General features: G+C 37.9%; 1 protein-coding gene and 1 pseudogene across 1 annotated transcript in view; one reads left to right on the top strand and one right to left on the bottom strand.

Moving 5' to 3' along the window:
* Positions 1-16,030, top strand: part of GRHL2 (grainyhead like transcription factor 2) — a 178,251-nt gene that overhangs the window by 69,021 nt on the left and 93,200 nt on the right. The window contains exons 5-7 of the mRNA XM_519890.9: positions 8,847-8,902; positions 12,176-12,332; positions 15,918-16,029. Of these exons, the coding sequence (XP_519890.3) occupies positions 8,847-8,902; positions 12,176-12,332; positions 15,918-16,029 (325 nt within the window). The remainder of the gene's footprint in view (positions 1-8,846; positions 8,903-12,175; positions 12,333-15,917; position 16,030) is intronic.
* Positions 399-960, bottom strand: LOC104007707 (probable ribosome biogenesis protein RLP24; annotated as a pseudogene).

The following is a 16,030-nucleotide window of genomic DNA, read 5'->3' on the forward strand; positions in this document are numbered from 1 at the left end:
AAATAAACCAAGCAGGAAATACTAAAATCAAAATAATATTTGACACTGTCATACAAATTGTTAGTTCCTTGTTGTATCCCCCTTCTATAACATTAATAAAGGGAACATTTTACTGCAAAGAATATTTTATTTTATACATCACTAGCCATGAATTTTTGCCATTAGTTATTGTACAAATGCTGTCTAGTGCCATTATCCAAATGGCATAACCATTTTACATCCACAATTCACTTCTATAGTTATAAGTAGAATTTTCATGATTTATGTAAGTACATCTATCAGTAAAGATTTAACACTGAGATGCAATCTAACATCTGTAATATCTGATGTTTTGTAGATGGCAATGTAGGAAAGATATATTTTAATCACTTTTCATTTAAGTGACCTTATGTAAAAAATAATAATTTAGCAGTTCCAAGTCTCCAAAGGGCATTTTCAAATGTACATAAAAGAAATGGTTACAGAGATTTTTAAGAAGCATCTTCCATGTCCACATCCTCTTGTAACTGTTGTACCATTTTCTCTTCCAACTACTTCCCTTTGCCTGCAAGGGGGGCTCAGATAAGATGGATGTTTTGCTTTACTTCTTTGATATCCTGAACTTTTGTAGCTCTTTATTTTTCTTCGATCTGTTCATTATAAATTTAGCTTGGCATTTCTGTTTGATTTCTTCAACTCTCTTCATTGAATCAATAGTTTTATTCCATAGCTCTCACTGGTATTCGATAGGTTCATTTCTACATTTTTCAAATTCAAATGAATTATACGCTGTAAGCCCTTTACCAGCTGCTTTCTGGAATGCTTTGGTTCACCTAACTTTGGAGGATTGTGCTTCTTTTTAAAGTTTTTATGACATTTAGATTTGCAAAATCTGAACACCTTGCAATTATTGCGGACAAACATCATGCTGTGGCCAGGGTAGATGGGCCCTGAACAAATATAACACTTCTCAATATGCATGTTGAACCCGTGTGGGTCCCCACCAACCAAACACCAAGCTTGAGAGGTGATGTAATTTTTATATATGGTGTGAGGTAAGGATTGAGACCCTTTTCTCCATACTGATATTCAGCCATACTGGTTTCGTTGCGGCACCATTTGTTAAAAAGATGATCTTGTATTCATTGAATTGCCTTGGGATCTTGGTAAAACAGCAATTTGTGATAAAATCGTTGGTACCTTTTCCAAATTTTGATGTAGAATATGTAATGTGTATTTTTATTAGCTCAGATCAGCTTCTTCACTGTTTAGGAGGGCTGCCTCTGCATTCAAGATGGGGGTCATTGGTTCTCTACTTTTCAGCCCACCTAGGCCAATAAAAGACAATGGCAGAAGGAGAGAATGTGTGGTTTTCCAGTTTCCTAAAGAGGAGTGAGTGTAGTGGCAGCATGATAATATCTTTAGCCTGCTGCCTATTTAATTTCCATTGGGGAAAATGCAGCTACCTGAGCTTGAGATTTCATCTTTAAGTAATAATATTTGAAAATAATGAATATTTGATGGGTACTCACTATGTGCTGGGCATCATTCTAAGGATATATAAGCCTCACAAAAGCCCTATGTGGTAGGTACTATTATTGTCATCTCTATATTCTAAATGAGGAAACTGAGGGATAGAGAGCATAAGTATGCTCATGGTTATTTAGCAGTAAGCAGGAGGGATAGGACTCAACCTAAGCTGTCTGGCTTCAGGACCTAAATCCTTAACCATATGACTACACACTCAGAGAAGCCTGGGGCCTTCTAATTCTCAATAGTTCCATTGCTTAAGACAGTGATTCACCAAAATCTTTTTAAAAATATTTGACTGTCCTTGGTCCATCTCAGATTTTTTTTTTTTTAATCTTTCAGGTGAGCAAAGAGTACAAAAGGTTGATGAGCAGGGACTGGCTCTCTGCAAAGTTGCAGAGAGCAACTGTTGTATACTAGGACATAGAAGTTGCACTAGCAGCCCTGCCACTCCTGGCACCAGTCATTTCTGAGTGCCTGCTGTATTCTGTGGAATCAGGGAGTGATGAAAGTGACATATGATAAATTCCTTGTCCTTAAGAGGCTGTCATATTTCTTGGGTTCTGGTAGCTTTACAACCAAACTTTCAATGCTCTTGAAATTTAAAAAATGGTCTTAAAATTATCTTTCTTAGCTTCCTGCATCATGTTGCTTAAAACAGTTAGCAAACTTACTTTCTTTGTTTTTTTTTTGTTTGTTTTTTGTTTTTAAACTGAGTGAAGGATCTTGTAGAGTCTTTGGTATTGTTGATTATTTGATTTGCTCTTAAGTAGTGAGGGGTGCTTCTGTAGAAGAAAATAACTGAAATTATCACTCCATGATCCCATGTGAGGTACATGTTTTTTCACCAAAAGATTGCCACTGATGTATTTTCTCACACAGTGTAGAAATATTCCATTAGTCACAGAAGAGTGTATGGATGTGGTCCAATGTCAACGGAATCATCATGCTATTTGGGGGATGTGTTATCAGTTATGTTTGTATTGTAGATAAAGAGGCTTGTGAAAGGAAGCTATTGTATTTTGGGCTTTATTTTGAAGTAGATGAGAAAGTAAAGAAACTTACCAGAAACGAAATATAAAGACTATTCCCACTGATTTTGGCTGAGCTGCTGTCCTTGTCTTGGAAATCAGTGTTTACATGGCATGTTGTATTTCAGCCTGGTGTAAATTAAATTGAATGACCTACTATGATCTTTAGCTATTTCATTGTCAACTGGTTATAAGATTAAGTGATTTCAGAGTAATTTCACCAAGAAAATTTCATTAAGGAAAATTTGTCTAAACTCATTTATTCTAGGCAAACTATTAAAATATCCTGAACCCGGGTTGAATAATCAAATTTATTTTGCCATTTGAAACCAATTCTTCTGTGTGTATGTGCACGTGCATGTGTGCACAGTGGTAGCAGGGAAGGGAGTAGTTTGCTTTAACTCAGGCTGGGATTTTTGAAAAGACAGTGGTAGCATTAAAAAGTGCTTTAGACTGGGAGTGGTGGCTTGTGCCTGTAATCCCAGCACTTTGGGAGGCAGAGGCGGGTGGATCATTTGAGCCCATGAGTTCAAGACTAGCCCGGGCAACATAGTGAGACCCTGTCTCTACAAAAATACAAAATAAAAAAATTAGCTAGGTGTGGTGGCATGCACCTGTAGTCCGAGCTGCTTGGGAGGCTGAGGCGGGAGGATTGCTTCAGTCCAGGAAGTTCAGGCTGCAGCAAGCTATGATCATGCCACTGCACTCCAGCTTGGGTGACAGAGCAAGGCCCTGTCTCCAAAAAAAAAAAAAAAAAAAAAAAAAAAAAAGCACTTTAATGGATGAATTTTAGCTAATTTGATCTATATTTTATTCTACATCCTCTTTGTAATAACATTTGGCAAATATGTGTTGATTTATACTGGGTATTAGGCACTGTGGTGATGTGGAAGCTTAGGGCAAAAGGCATACTGGTTTCTGCCTTCTAGAAGCTTACAATCTGTCTGTATGTGTGAAGGGAAATAATGCTAGATGCCATTTATTGAGTTCTACTCTGTGCCAGGCACCATGGCTTACTCATTTTACGTCTTATCCTTACTGTCATCCTGCAAGGAAGGTGCATTATTTTTTCCATTTTACAGATGAAGAGACAGAGGTTCAGAGAGGTTAAGAAACAAACCAAAGATCATGCCACTAATAAGCAAAGAGTATAGTTGATAAATATACAATGGAGTGGTATTTAAGACCAAAAATATTTTAAGAAACATTTAAAAATTAAAAGATGGAAGGATTTTTATCAAAAATCATATAGATATATAATCATAATAAATCAAAATGGAAGGAAGAATTTGTTTATTCTGTACTACAATTTTCTATAAGTCAGTTAACAATAGTTTCTGGTTTAGGAACAAAGCAACATCAAGATCTCAGTGATTTAATATAATAAAATATTATTTCTTGCTAATAAAACACTGATGCATGTCTGTACAGTTCTCTTCCAATTAGTGACTCAGGAATCCAGGGTCCCTGCATCTTGTGACATTATCATCTCTATGTGTGGTTTCTAGTGTCTCCCCAGCAGAGGAAAGGAGGCCATGGAGATGGCATACTGACTTGTAAAGTCATACTTTACTGACTTTAGTCATATTGACTAGTTGACCTGGAAGTGGCGCAACTGCACCATCTCACATTTTGTTGGCTAGAACTAGTCACCTGATCAACATAACTGCAAGAGGGCCGAGAAGTTTAATTCTCCCATTAGTCCTCCCATGTGCTCAGGAATTGAGAATTATTTATAAGTGAACATCGGACAGCTCTACTGTGTATTTCATAACTCAACTCCAGGCATGTTATTTGTAGAATTAACATAGTTTGCAGAGCATCTTGAAATGAAAGCAAATAATGATTCTTTGTCATTATCTGGATAGATGTATGATCATTAGTCCATTGATTTTATATTCATCTAGTCTGAAACTGGAAGTGATCCTGGATCTAAACCCTATCCAACTTAATTAATTGACAGCTGGTAGTCCATTATCCTCCACACATTTAAAGGACAAAATCTCAAAAACGTTGATTCATCTACTACATTGGAACATGGCCTCACTTCGGATTAATGCACACAGTTTTATTATGTTTATCTTAAGCATATGATGCAGTGGCTATGATAACACCAAATTTCTGTCACTTTGTTAATGTGTTTTAGCATCAAGTAAAATTTTAGAAATTCTCTGGGATACACATTTTATACCTTAGGAGGATTTAAATCTATATGTAGTCAAAGTTGATAAGACTAGATCACTCATTATTTATATTAACATGGCATTTACTCATCTCATGCATAGAATGTCTATGAATGTCCCAGTTCTGTTAAAGCTGTTATTTAACTTTGCAGCACCATTTGACACTGTTGATCACTCCTCCCTCTTGCAAATGCTCTTGGCTTCATGTCCACAGCTTCAGTTATCATCTGTGTCCAAAAGACCTTCCAATTTCACTCTCCAGCCTGGTCCTCTCTTCTGAACTAATATTTATTATAATGTAATAATATTTATGTTATAACTATAATAATACAAATATAATAATACTTATAACTATAATAATATAAATATAATAATACTTATTATTATATATATTATTATTATTAATATAATTATATTTATTATATCTAACTGCCCGATTGATTTTTTTACTTATCCCAAGTCTAACTTACGATCCTCCCCCATACAACCTTATCCATGTTTCTCTGGAAACATTGCACTCTGTTAGGAACATTAAGGTTGACTGCCAGTGATGCCAATTTTCCCTTTCTCATAGCAGTGAATTTGATGAGCTCGAACTTTTGCTCTTCTTCAGAGTGCCTGCACACAGTTTGTAGTTTTTAAAATATTTGATTAGCGTTTTTTCCTACTTTACCAGAAGCTTCATGAGAGCAGGGACCTATTCTCCTTTTGTTCACCACTGTGTCTGTAGCACTGAGCACAGTGCCTGATAAAAAGTAAATGTTCAATAAATATTTATTGAAAGAGTGAATGAATAAATGATGGGACCTAAAAAATTGTGGCTAATCAAAGACAAGAAATGGTTTAGCAATTTATGATTTCCCTACAGTTAAAGAATCATTGTCTTTTTGAGACATATTCTTACCAGATATCTTGTCTTTGCAACCCAAGAGAAAGAACAGAATTCCAATATTTGAGATTTAAATATGTTTACTGTTGCCTAATGTCTAAGGTCCTTTAAGAGTAATCTATCAAGTATATGTTAGCATACCTTCTTTACTATCATTTTTCTGAGTTCAAATTTACAGATGCACTCTATCAAATCACAGTAAACTACAGTGATGTTGGCTGTCTGACTGCCTTTTAGCATCCTACAAATTATATTAATAGGTCTCCGAGCAACTGTGGAAACTTGATAACTGTAGCCAGAATGACCTGAGCATTTTGGTTCTAATTCCTAATACTAATTTACTTACAGCCATGTAACCCATCAATGTAATCAGGTCTCATCTAAAGGATGGTGACGTTTTCTAGGTACACTATCCATTTAATTCTTTTAAAATTATAAAGATAATGTAACAGAATTGAAGAAAAAATTTTAAGCTTAATGAAAAGTAATATCTATGTTTGTAACATGGTAACTACAGTAGTCACCACTACTATAACATGGAACTGTGAAAAACGTTTATTTTTTCACAGTTCTTGTTCTCATGCATTCATGCATTGAAGTGGGATTCTCTATTTCAGCAGCATGTAGTTGAGTCTTTCTGAGTCTGAAGATTTGTAGTATCATACCTTCTCATGCCATCTGGGGGATTAGAACCACAGAATTTACAAGTCCAATATGCTTTAGGAGGTTAGCCTATCCTCAGGCTGCAGAAATCTATGGCATGGATGGTAATTCATTCTTGCCATGTTTACTAATGCTGATTCACCATGGTTTTTATGGATTACTGCATATTCCTTCAAGCAAACACTTTGGAAATGCATCTGTGTCTCCAATATTTTTTTCATCATATTACCCTCCTACTCCAAAATTTTCTAATTCCTGACCATATTAAATGTAAATACATTTTCCTAAATCAGCCTGTCCAGTAGAGCTTTCTGCAATGATGGATTTTTTTTTTAATACTATCCAATGTTAGTCACTAGCCAATGTGTTAATGTATACTTGAAATGTGGCTAGTTGACTGAGGAATCAGATGTTTAAATTTATTTCAGTCTAATCAACTTAAATTTAAATAGCACATGGAGCTAGGGGCTATCATATTGGGCAGCAGGACCTACGTTTTCAAGTCCCTGCTAAATAACCAGGCAAGGCCTGTGTTCTTGGCCTCATGTATGCACCACATTTGTACTCATCGTTTTTGTCTTGACTCATGGTGGCCCTCCCTTGCTTGGGTTACTTTCTCTCAGTTCCTTCAGTTAATCCAGGCTGTCTTTGACTTCCAAGGGTCAGAGCGAAGCTCACCAGCTCTATGAAATCCCCCTATAATTTTGCTGATCTTCCTTTCCTGGTAATGCCCAGTCCATGCTTTTCCAGTCAAGACACATGAAAGAATGAATGATTCAACATAAACTTTCATATATAGTCATTTGCTGTATTTTAGTTTTTTTTTTTTTAATGTGAATTTATTCCATCCCCTCAACCAATTTTTATCTCTCTGAGGCCAGGACAGTGTTATATATAATTTTGTGTTTCTTCTGGCACCAAAGCAGATTGTGAAGCCCCAGAAAATTCCCATTGAATGCTTTGCTGATTACCTAATTTATTGCAAAAGAAACACAAATCTGTACCTTTGATTCTCTGTCATGATTATTTATTCAGCCAACAATTATTTGGGCAATGTTCATGGGATTCATGTGGGTAAAGTTTGAAGGGAAGATAATCTTCTTGAATTCAAGAAGTAAGATTGGATAAAAAGAAGGATCATAAATATGTATGGAAACTGTGATATAAGGTATGCTGAGTTCCAGAGATGATGGTTAGGAGTTGTGAGGAAGTCTGGAAAATAGCTGTGGTAACATTTTTCCTTTAGAAGGAAACCCTTGAAATGCCGGTCAAAGAATGTAAGTTTATTGCACAGAAATGAGAGGCAGGAAGGTTATCTCTTAGGAAGAGACACTTGAAAAATGGTCATAGTGAAAGAACAAGATACGTGGTCAATGAAATGCTTTTTCATCAGTATTCTACAATATTCGCTTCAGATCAAGAATTAGGGCTTTTGGTCATCTACTTTTGAAAAGGTTCTAAGATGCAGCAAAGCACATCCTATATGCACTGTACATACAATTGAACATCTTGAGACCCAAGCTTCTTTGTGTGTAATACTAAACTTAGTTTCCCCAGAAAACCTACTCTTAACAATATTGTGATAATGAAGATCCTTAGAGAAGGGCACTGAATAGGGTCAAATTATTACTTTATAATAGTATTTATACATGTACATAGTGCTCACTATGTACCAGGCTCTATTCTTAGTAACTTCATTTTTTTTAAGAAAATAGGGTCTTAATAGGCACTCCAGCCTGTCGCTCAGGCTGATCTGAAGTGACGTGATCGTAGCTCACTGCAGCCTTGAACTCTTGGGCTCAAGCGATGCTTCCGCCTCAACTTTCTGGGTAGCTGGGACTACAGGGATGAGCCACCACACAAAGCTAATTTTATTTTATTTTTAGTCAAGACAGGTCTTGCTTTATTGTCCAGGCTGGTCTGAAACTCCTGGCTTCAAGCAATCCTCCTGCCTTGGCCTCCCAAAGTGTGGGATTACAGGCATAAGCCACCATGCCCAGCCTATTCTTAGTACTTTTTAAAACTTATTTAATTCTTCTAATTATTATAAATAGAAATTTTATAGATGAAGAAAATATAGCATTTGCCTCATTTTGTATAGGTAACAGGTAAAAGAGCTAGAACTTGACCCTATACAATCTTGCTTCAGAAACTATGTTCTTAACCATTCTACTGTATTGCTTTTTGCTGCGCTATATGACCTCTGTGTAATTCATGTTCTGTTAATTCAGAATTTATGACATTTGGAATAAGTGTTGGAGACAATAGCAAATGGAAGAGATGTATTATGTATTTGAGGAAACAGCTTCCAGTACCTCAAACTCTGTAGGAACACCTGTGGACACGTGAATAACATACAAAGCACGAATGTATTTTCTGTTGAGTGTAGCTCTCAGTGAGGAGGTGATAGGTGAGTTCTATGACTACTTTTGCTGTAGTTGAAAACATAATATCAAATACATAACTTTATTTTCTAGTGAGAGAATAAAATAGTTTGGATACATTTATTATTATCATTTTTGCATAATGACTTACCTATTTGTTTTAATTCCGATGACTCATATTTTGCAGAAATTTCGGAGTGCTTCAGTTGGGGCTGAGGAGTACATGTATGATCAGACATCAAGGTGAGTTACCAGGAGATGCATCCTTAGAAACTGATTAACTGATAAACCTTTAAATGTACATTTGAGTTATACCTTTAAACCTTTTTTCTTTGTAAACTTTTACAGAACAGTGTGATTTCCTTTGCCTCAGTGCTTTTTTCTTTATACAAAGGACTTCTATATCATTATTTCCAGTCTTGGACAATTTTCTGGGGCCTACACCCCTTTTCTTCCTTCTGTTGGCTAGACATTCTTTTGTAGGTGTTCCTCTGAACCTCATACTCATGTGCTTCCAGCCCAACAAGTGTAATATGAAGCTCCATCTTTTTTCTTCTTTCCCTCCTTTTCCACTTGTTTCACACCTGGTGTTCTGCTTTTATTTCCTATTGTGGCTAATGATGTTCCCATTCTCCAAGCCACCCCAGCTAGAGGTAAAGGATCTGGCTTCTTTCCTGTTGGACTTTCTCAGCACTTGCTAAATGCTGAATTGTCTGTTCCACCTGTCATCTCCTTTCCAAGTTACCCTTGTCAACTTTCTCCTGAGCTATTGCAATACATTGGATCTCCCTGCCAACACTTCTTTTTTGTTCCACTGTGCACATAGCCAGCTACCAGCTATCATGCACTCAGGTGCCTTCCATGTGCAGCAGTGTGAGTAGGGTTGGGGATAAGATATAATCTCTCCTTACAAGAGGTCCACACTTTTGGAGGAGACAAATGTGATGACAAACAAATTGAAAAACATTTGCTAAGAGATGAGTCCTGCTACAGAGATATATAAACAGAACTAAATGGACCTATAGGCCTGCACATGTGTGTGGGAGTAGGAAGGTGTGTGGGGTTGAGGGCAAATATTCACAGGAAGTGGCATTTGAGCTGCATCTTGAAGGATTAATAGCAGGTGTTTTCTAAGAAAAGAAGGAAGATTAAGAACATTCCAGGTAAAAGAGTCATGTTTTAAGACCTTGGTTATGATCATGTCTGAAGACAGGAGAGAATGGCAGCTGGGCGTGGTGGCTCATGCCTGTAATCCAGCACTTTGGGAGGTTGAGGTGGGAGGATCACTTGAGCTCAGAAGTTCAAGACCAGCCTGGCCAACATAGTAAGACCCCATCACATAAAAAAAAAAAAAAGAGTGAGAGAGTGGCAAGAAATGAATTTATCTCCCCCATTTACAAAACGTACCGAAGATTTTATCATTTCAGGCAGAATTGAAATCAAATTCCTTATGAAGGTCATCAGGGCCCTCTATGTTTTGGTCCCTCTTTACTTAAAATCCCATCTCCCACTGTTTCTTGCCCCTTTGCTTTTACACATATGGCCCTTTTCCATTCTCCTGGTTTCCTCTTAAAGTCCTCTGGTTCCAATCTCAGGCTCCCCACTCATCCTCCCCAGATCATCTTATTTAGAATTCCTGGGGGCAGGAAGCGGGAGGCAAGGAAGAATGGACTTGAAATTGCCTTCTAAAATGTGGGAATAGGAGTCTAATTTGCATGCTGTAAATCCAAAGCACCATGTCAGCAGCTGCCAGGCCAGTGGGAAGAGCAAGGACCTACCAGTGACTTGACCTCGTTTCTCTTTCCGCTGCTGCCATGGTCCAGCAGAGCGAGCACGTCTCTTAGCCTCTCCTTAGCTGTGAAATGAGGAAGGTGGGCTGAATCTTGGGTTTTTATCCTGTGTTATGGGCAGGCTTGATGGACACAAATCCCTGAAATTATATTAAAAATCATTTATGTTCATAAGTGCCTTTATCTGGGAAGGAAAATTCACTGCTTTCTTCATGTTTTCAAAGCAGTCTGTGCCCTAGACAAGATGCAAGCTAGTGGTCTAGGTGATTCCTAATATCCTGTCCAGGTCTAAAATGTTATGATTCAATGGTACTCTGTTGAAATTGCTTTTTCAGACAAAATGACAATGGAATCAGTTCTGTTTTGAATGATTTATTTCCCAACTTCTTTTAAGACACATATTCTGGAATTTGCTTAGTTTATTAGCTTAAGCCTAAGATTTTTTATCATAAAACAGGAATATTATTCTGCCCTTCAGATTTTCTTCTTATTATAAAAGTTAAAAAATAAATAAAACATTACAGAAATATTTAACATAGAAAGCAAGAGCCCCCCATAATCCTGTCAGGAGGCCATTTTCAGAGATAAAGTTTGAGTCATTTTTGTGCCCAGCCTTCCAAAGACTATGAAATAAAAGAGCTAAAAAAATAAACACAATGGACAGTTTCTGATGATCTAGAAATTATGTGGTGTTTGTTATTGGGTTGTCACTGTGAGCCGTCCTGCAGTATAGCAGAAATAAATAGTTCTGAATGAATGTGTTAAACAAAAAATGATTGTGGTTCATACCTGTTGTGTTATTTTAAATAATTGATATACTCTTCGAAGTTGGGAAAAATCAGTGTTTTTCCTTTGTAAATTATATCATGTTTTTTAAAAAATGTGAGGGACACTATTTAGAGCAGGGATCTGCACACTTTTTCTGAAATGAACTAGAGAGTAAGAATTTTAGGTTTGGCAGGCTATCGTCTCTACCACAACGACTCAACCTTGCTGCTATAGTACGAAAGCAGTCATAGACAGTATGTAAACAAATGAGTGCAGCTGTGTTCCCATAAACCTTTATTTACAAAAACAGGCAGTGAGATGGATTTGGCCTATGGGCCATCATTTGCAAACCCCTGATTTAGAACAACCCTGCCATGAGTTCTTCCGCAGGCTTGAAAACAAGAAGCAAAATACAAAAAGTACTCCCTGTTATTAGGGAACTAGATTCTCAAGTGAATGTTTGAGTTTTGGATTTTCATGTTTTGAGATGTTTTATAGTAAGATACAGCTATCTGTAACACCTTGGTTAGACAAAAAAAAAAAAAAAAGGTTAGGTATATACATGAATTGAACAAAATTATTTATTTAGTTGTTTTGTTGTTAGGGTAAAAATGGCAAATTCTATTAATTCTTAAGCTTCAAGCATTACCTAATTGCCAGCTAAGATCTACCAGGGGTTCTCCTGGTAGAGCTGTTTTTTGCACAATTCGCCAGGCACATCGTGGACTTTCTCCCCTTCCAAACCATCTGGTTTATGGGCCACTGTTAGAAATGTTGTATACATTGTACTAGCAATGACCTTTGATCTGGTCTCATCTCTTTTGCCATATGCTGTGTTTTGTCTCTAAAACAGTAAACATTGGTTAATATTCATGTGAAATGCTATGATGTGAAATTGGTCAAAAAAGCAGAAATGTCCAAGTGAGTGGGTCTGACCGCTGTTTGTTTTCTTTCACAGTGGCACGTTTCAGTACACCCTGGAAGCCACCAAATCTCTCCGTCAGAAGCAGGGGGAGGGCCCCATGACCTACCTCAACAAAGGACAGTTCTATGCCATAACACTCAGCGAGACCGGAGACAACAAATGCTTCCGACACCCCATCAGCAAAGTCAGGGTAGGGGCCACATTTCTCAGATAAAGTACAAAGGAATCCGATGAACGGAATGGCTACCTCACAGCCTTGTGGAATGGCATGGAAAAAAAATAAAACCTTCAACATAAATAATTCTAGAACGAATGTCAGAGAGTTGGGGCAAGAGCACTTATTGGCTCGTAATTGATCATTGTAATCAGTAACCAGTAAACCCCAGGGAAGGGGCACGGTTGGAACATGCTGTCTGACTGTATCCGAGGAATTTTCCCGCTTCACTCACTGCTTATGTGCTTCCTTGTTGTTGTTATTTTCAATCAATTGATCTTAATTTTTCAAGTAAGTAGCTGTAAGTCAGAACCCCTCTGTGGGTGAGAAAGAGCTTTGTTCTATTCTGTAAAGGAAAATGCAGTTCACTCTGAATCCCTGGGCCTGGTGGAACTTGGTTTCAAAGCCTTCTGCAGCCCAGGGCTTTCTCAGGGTTCCAGAGATGAGGCACGATCCCCACCAGGAGTCACTTGGGGGAGTTTTCAGATTCATGAGTATTATTTCTACTTGTGGGAAATGAAACTGGCTCTCCCTTTTCTGGAAGCCTGCCAGCTTCTGGCGTACTTGCTACTGCCAAGAAGGGAGAGGCCTGGTAATCCTTCTCTACTGAAAAGGAAAATTATAGCACAGCTCTGAAAAGAGGTGGAAGGACTTTCCCGATCTGTTGTAAAATGATTTATGGTGTTGGGTCCATGATGCCCAGCCCACCTTATTTTAGTCACAGCTCCCTCCTCCTACCACTTCAGAACACTTAAGAAGGGGGCACATGGTGTGCCTACAGCGCCACAACTCGGGCATGCCCCCAGTGCAGGTGGGGCGCAGGTTCCACACAAGGTTGAGCTCACCGCAGTGAGAAAGTTGCTGGTGTGCTGTGTGCCCATCAGGAGAATTAGTAAGTTCTAACGCTGTGGTCAAGACTGCGGTGAAGAATATGCCCTCACAATAATAATAACAAGAGTCATAAAATAACAATTTATATTTATTATCTTCAAGCGCCAGGTATTGTATTAGGTGCCATCTGTCTAGTAACTCACTGAAACTGACAACAACCCTATGAAAAAGGCACTGTTGTTTTTATGATATTACAGATAAGGAAACTTGGTGATAAAGTTTCAGAAACTAGTAACCGGCCAAGGTTACATAGCTAAAAGGTGAGGGAACCAGGATCTACCCCAGGGCGTCAGACTCCTGAACCCAACTCTCTTTACTGTGAGGTTGTGCTGTGTTGAGCAGCATGGAGGGCTGAAGGCAGGGAAATGTTAGCCTGGATCTATTTCTCTCTGGATATATTTCCTATAAATTACATCCTCCCCCTCTTGTATATGAGCATCTGGTAAGAAGACACTGAATAAATTTGCTTTTTTTTTTTTTAAGCCTTATAAATTCCAAGTGTTAGTATAACTCATATACACCCTCTTAACATCATTATCATCAACCTGGAAAAAATGGTGGGTGGTTAGTATTCTAAGGTCATGACAACAGTTTGGAGTACAGGGACTTTCCCAAGAATTCTACTTTGCTGAAATCATGAAAATAATTTAATAAGAAAATTTTATTTCTTTATGTTCCATTTTGGCTAAAGTGAAGAGTCCCCCCTTTCTTGTAAGGACTTCAACCTCCACCCTTGGAGACTAAGTTGGCGCCTCTCAGAGTGGCTCTTTCTTACTCCCCGGCTCTGGAGCAGGAAGGAGAAATGTGTTTGTCACCTATCAGCATTTATTTCTGAGAACAGTGTTTCATTCCAAGTCGAAGCATGTAGGGCGTGGTAACAACAGTTTCAAACTGCGTTTTCCTTTATCATTGAAGAAATAAATTTCCATACCAAGAATATGCCATTATTTATGCTAATTTAGACACTTGCCAGAAAAAATATTACTTTAAATGTTATTTTTATTTTGCGACAAATAAATACCAGGAAGCCACGCAGTAAACTTTTACACATAAATGGAAAAGTTTGAGGCGTGGCAGAGGGTAGAATGAAAAGCTGGCTGAGCTCATAGTTGCACCAGCACAGAGAATGGTTTTCTTTGTTGTCATGTATCCAGTGCCTCTGAAGATCTCACTGCTTGTGAATTCGAAACAATATGGATACATATTTCTAAACAGTTTTCCTAACAAACATCTGCTTTCTTGTGTAAAAATTGTTTACACATACTTTAGGCAAGAGCCAGATTTCAAAGTGACAGCCAGCCACCGGCATGTATTTGCTGTCTGTTATTCGTCAGGTGCCAAGGTGAATGGCAGACACTGTTTCTGTCCTTGCTAAGTTTGATGTTAATTGGGAAGACATTGCCATTGGCTGAATAATGGTAAATAAGTAAATGACTACTAATGTGTAAACTGCTACAAAGGAGAAGGTTGTTTTGGTTTTGGTTTTGGTTTTTGAGACAGGGTCTCTCTCTGTCACCCAGGCTGGAGTACAGTGGCATGATCACTACTCATTGAAGCCTCAACCTCCCAAGCTCAAACGGATCCTCCTGTCTCAGCCTTCCAAGTAGCTGGGACTTCAGACGTGCACCACCATGCCTGGCTTTTTATTTTATTATTTTATTTGCAGAGATAGGGTCTCACTATGTTCCCCAGGCTGGTCTTGAATTCCTGGACTCAAGAGATCTTCCCACCTCAGTTTCCCAAAGTGTTGGGATTACAGGCATGAGTCACCCGGCCCAGCCCTAAGAAGTTCTTAAGGAATGAGAGTCCATGAAATATTTTTCAGGAATAGTAGGAAAGTGCCTAAGAAGTGTTTTGGATGTGGAGTGAGAGGAAGAGTATTCCTGATACTGTAATTAAAGGGTTTTTTTTTGGAAGAGGGTTGTTTTTGGTACTGTCTCCATTTCATAAGTGACGGTGAATTAATGTGTATTTAGTTTAATGAGGCTGTTTATAATTTAGAACTGAAAAGAGTTTTGAATTCTTATTTCTGCAAGATATAATTAGTTTCTCAAGCTCATTTTTAAAGTGCATCCACATTAGATTTAAATAGATATCATAGTTGCTCTTGCATTTTTCAGTGTATGAAATATCTGTAGTTTAGATCTATGTTCACCAATATGAATTTGTCTTTCAGCATTTTCCTCATTTCCTTAGTATTTTTCTCATTAATTTTGATATTCCAGCCTGAGCCACTTAATTAGACCACAAACAGATGTTTGCTTCTTTACAAATGGCATCACATTTTATGTTTAATGAGTAGAAATTTCAAAAGAATGCTTGTTTCCAATACAAGAAAAAAAAATTTGGGGGGGGTTTCTGCTGACCTCACAAAATAATACATTTGCTGCTAATTGGTTAATCTGGTTGTTTATAACCTCCTGGTAAAACTGATGTAGGACTCTTTTTTTTTTTCCTTCATGCTTCAAAATGAATTTGAAAGACAAATTCATTTTTTAAGTAGGTCCATTTTATAACAAAACGGACCATACAACCAAGCTTGTCTGGGCTTTTCTAAAGCAAGAAAAGCAACATGACACAAACACACCTCTGGTAGAACTTCCAGAACTGGAGACTGAGGCAACAGAGGCACTGAACAAAAAGTAAGCTCCACGATTCTCCCCTCTGCAGAGTGTGGTGATGGTGGTCTTCAGTGAAGACAAAAACAGAGATGAACAGCTCAAATACTGGAAATACTGGCACTCTCGGCAGCATACGGCGAAGCAGAGGGTCCTTGACATTGG

This window comes from Pan troglodytes, chromosome 7, assembly GCF_028858775.2.
Source record: "Pan troglodytes isolate AG18354 chromosome 7, NHGRI_mPanTro3-v2.0_pri, whole genome shotgun sequence".
In the NCBI taxonomy this organism is placed as follows: Eukaryota; Metazoa; Chordata; class Mammalia; order Primates; family Hominidae; genus Pan; species Pan troglodytes.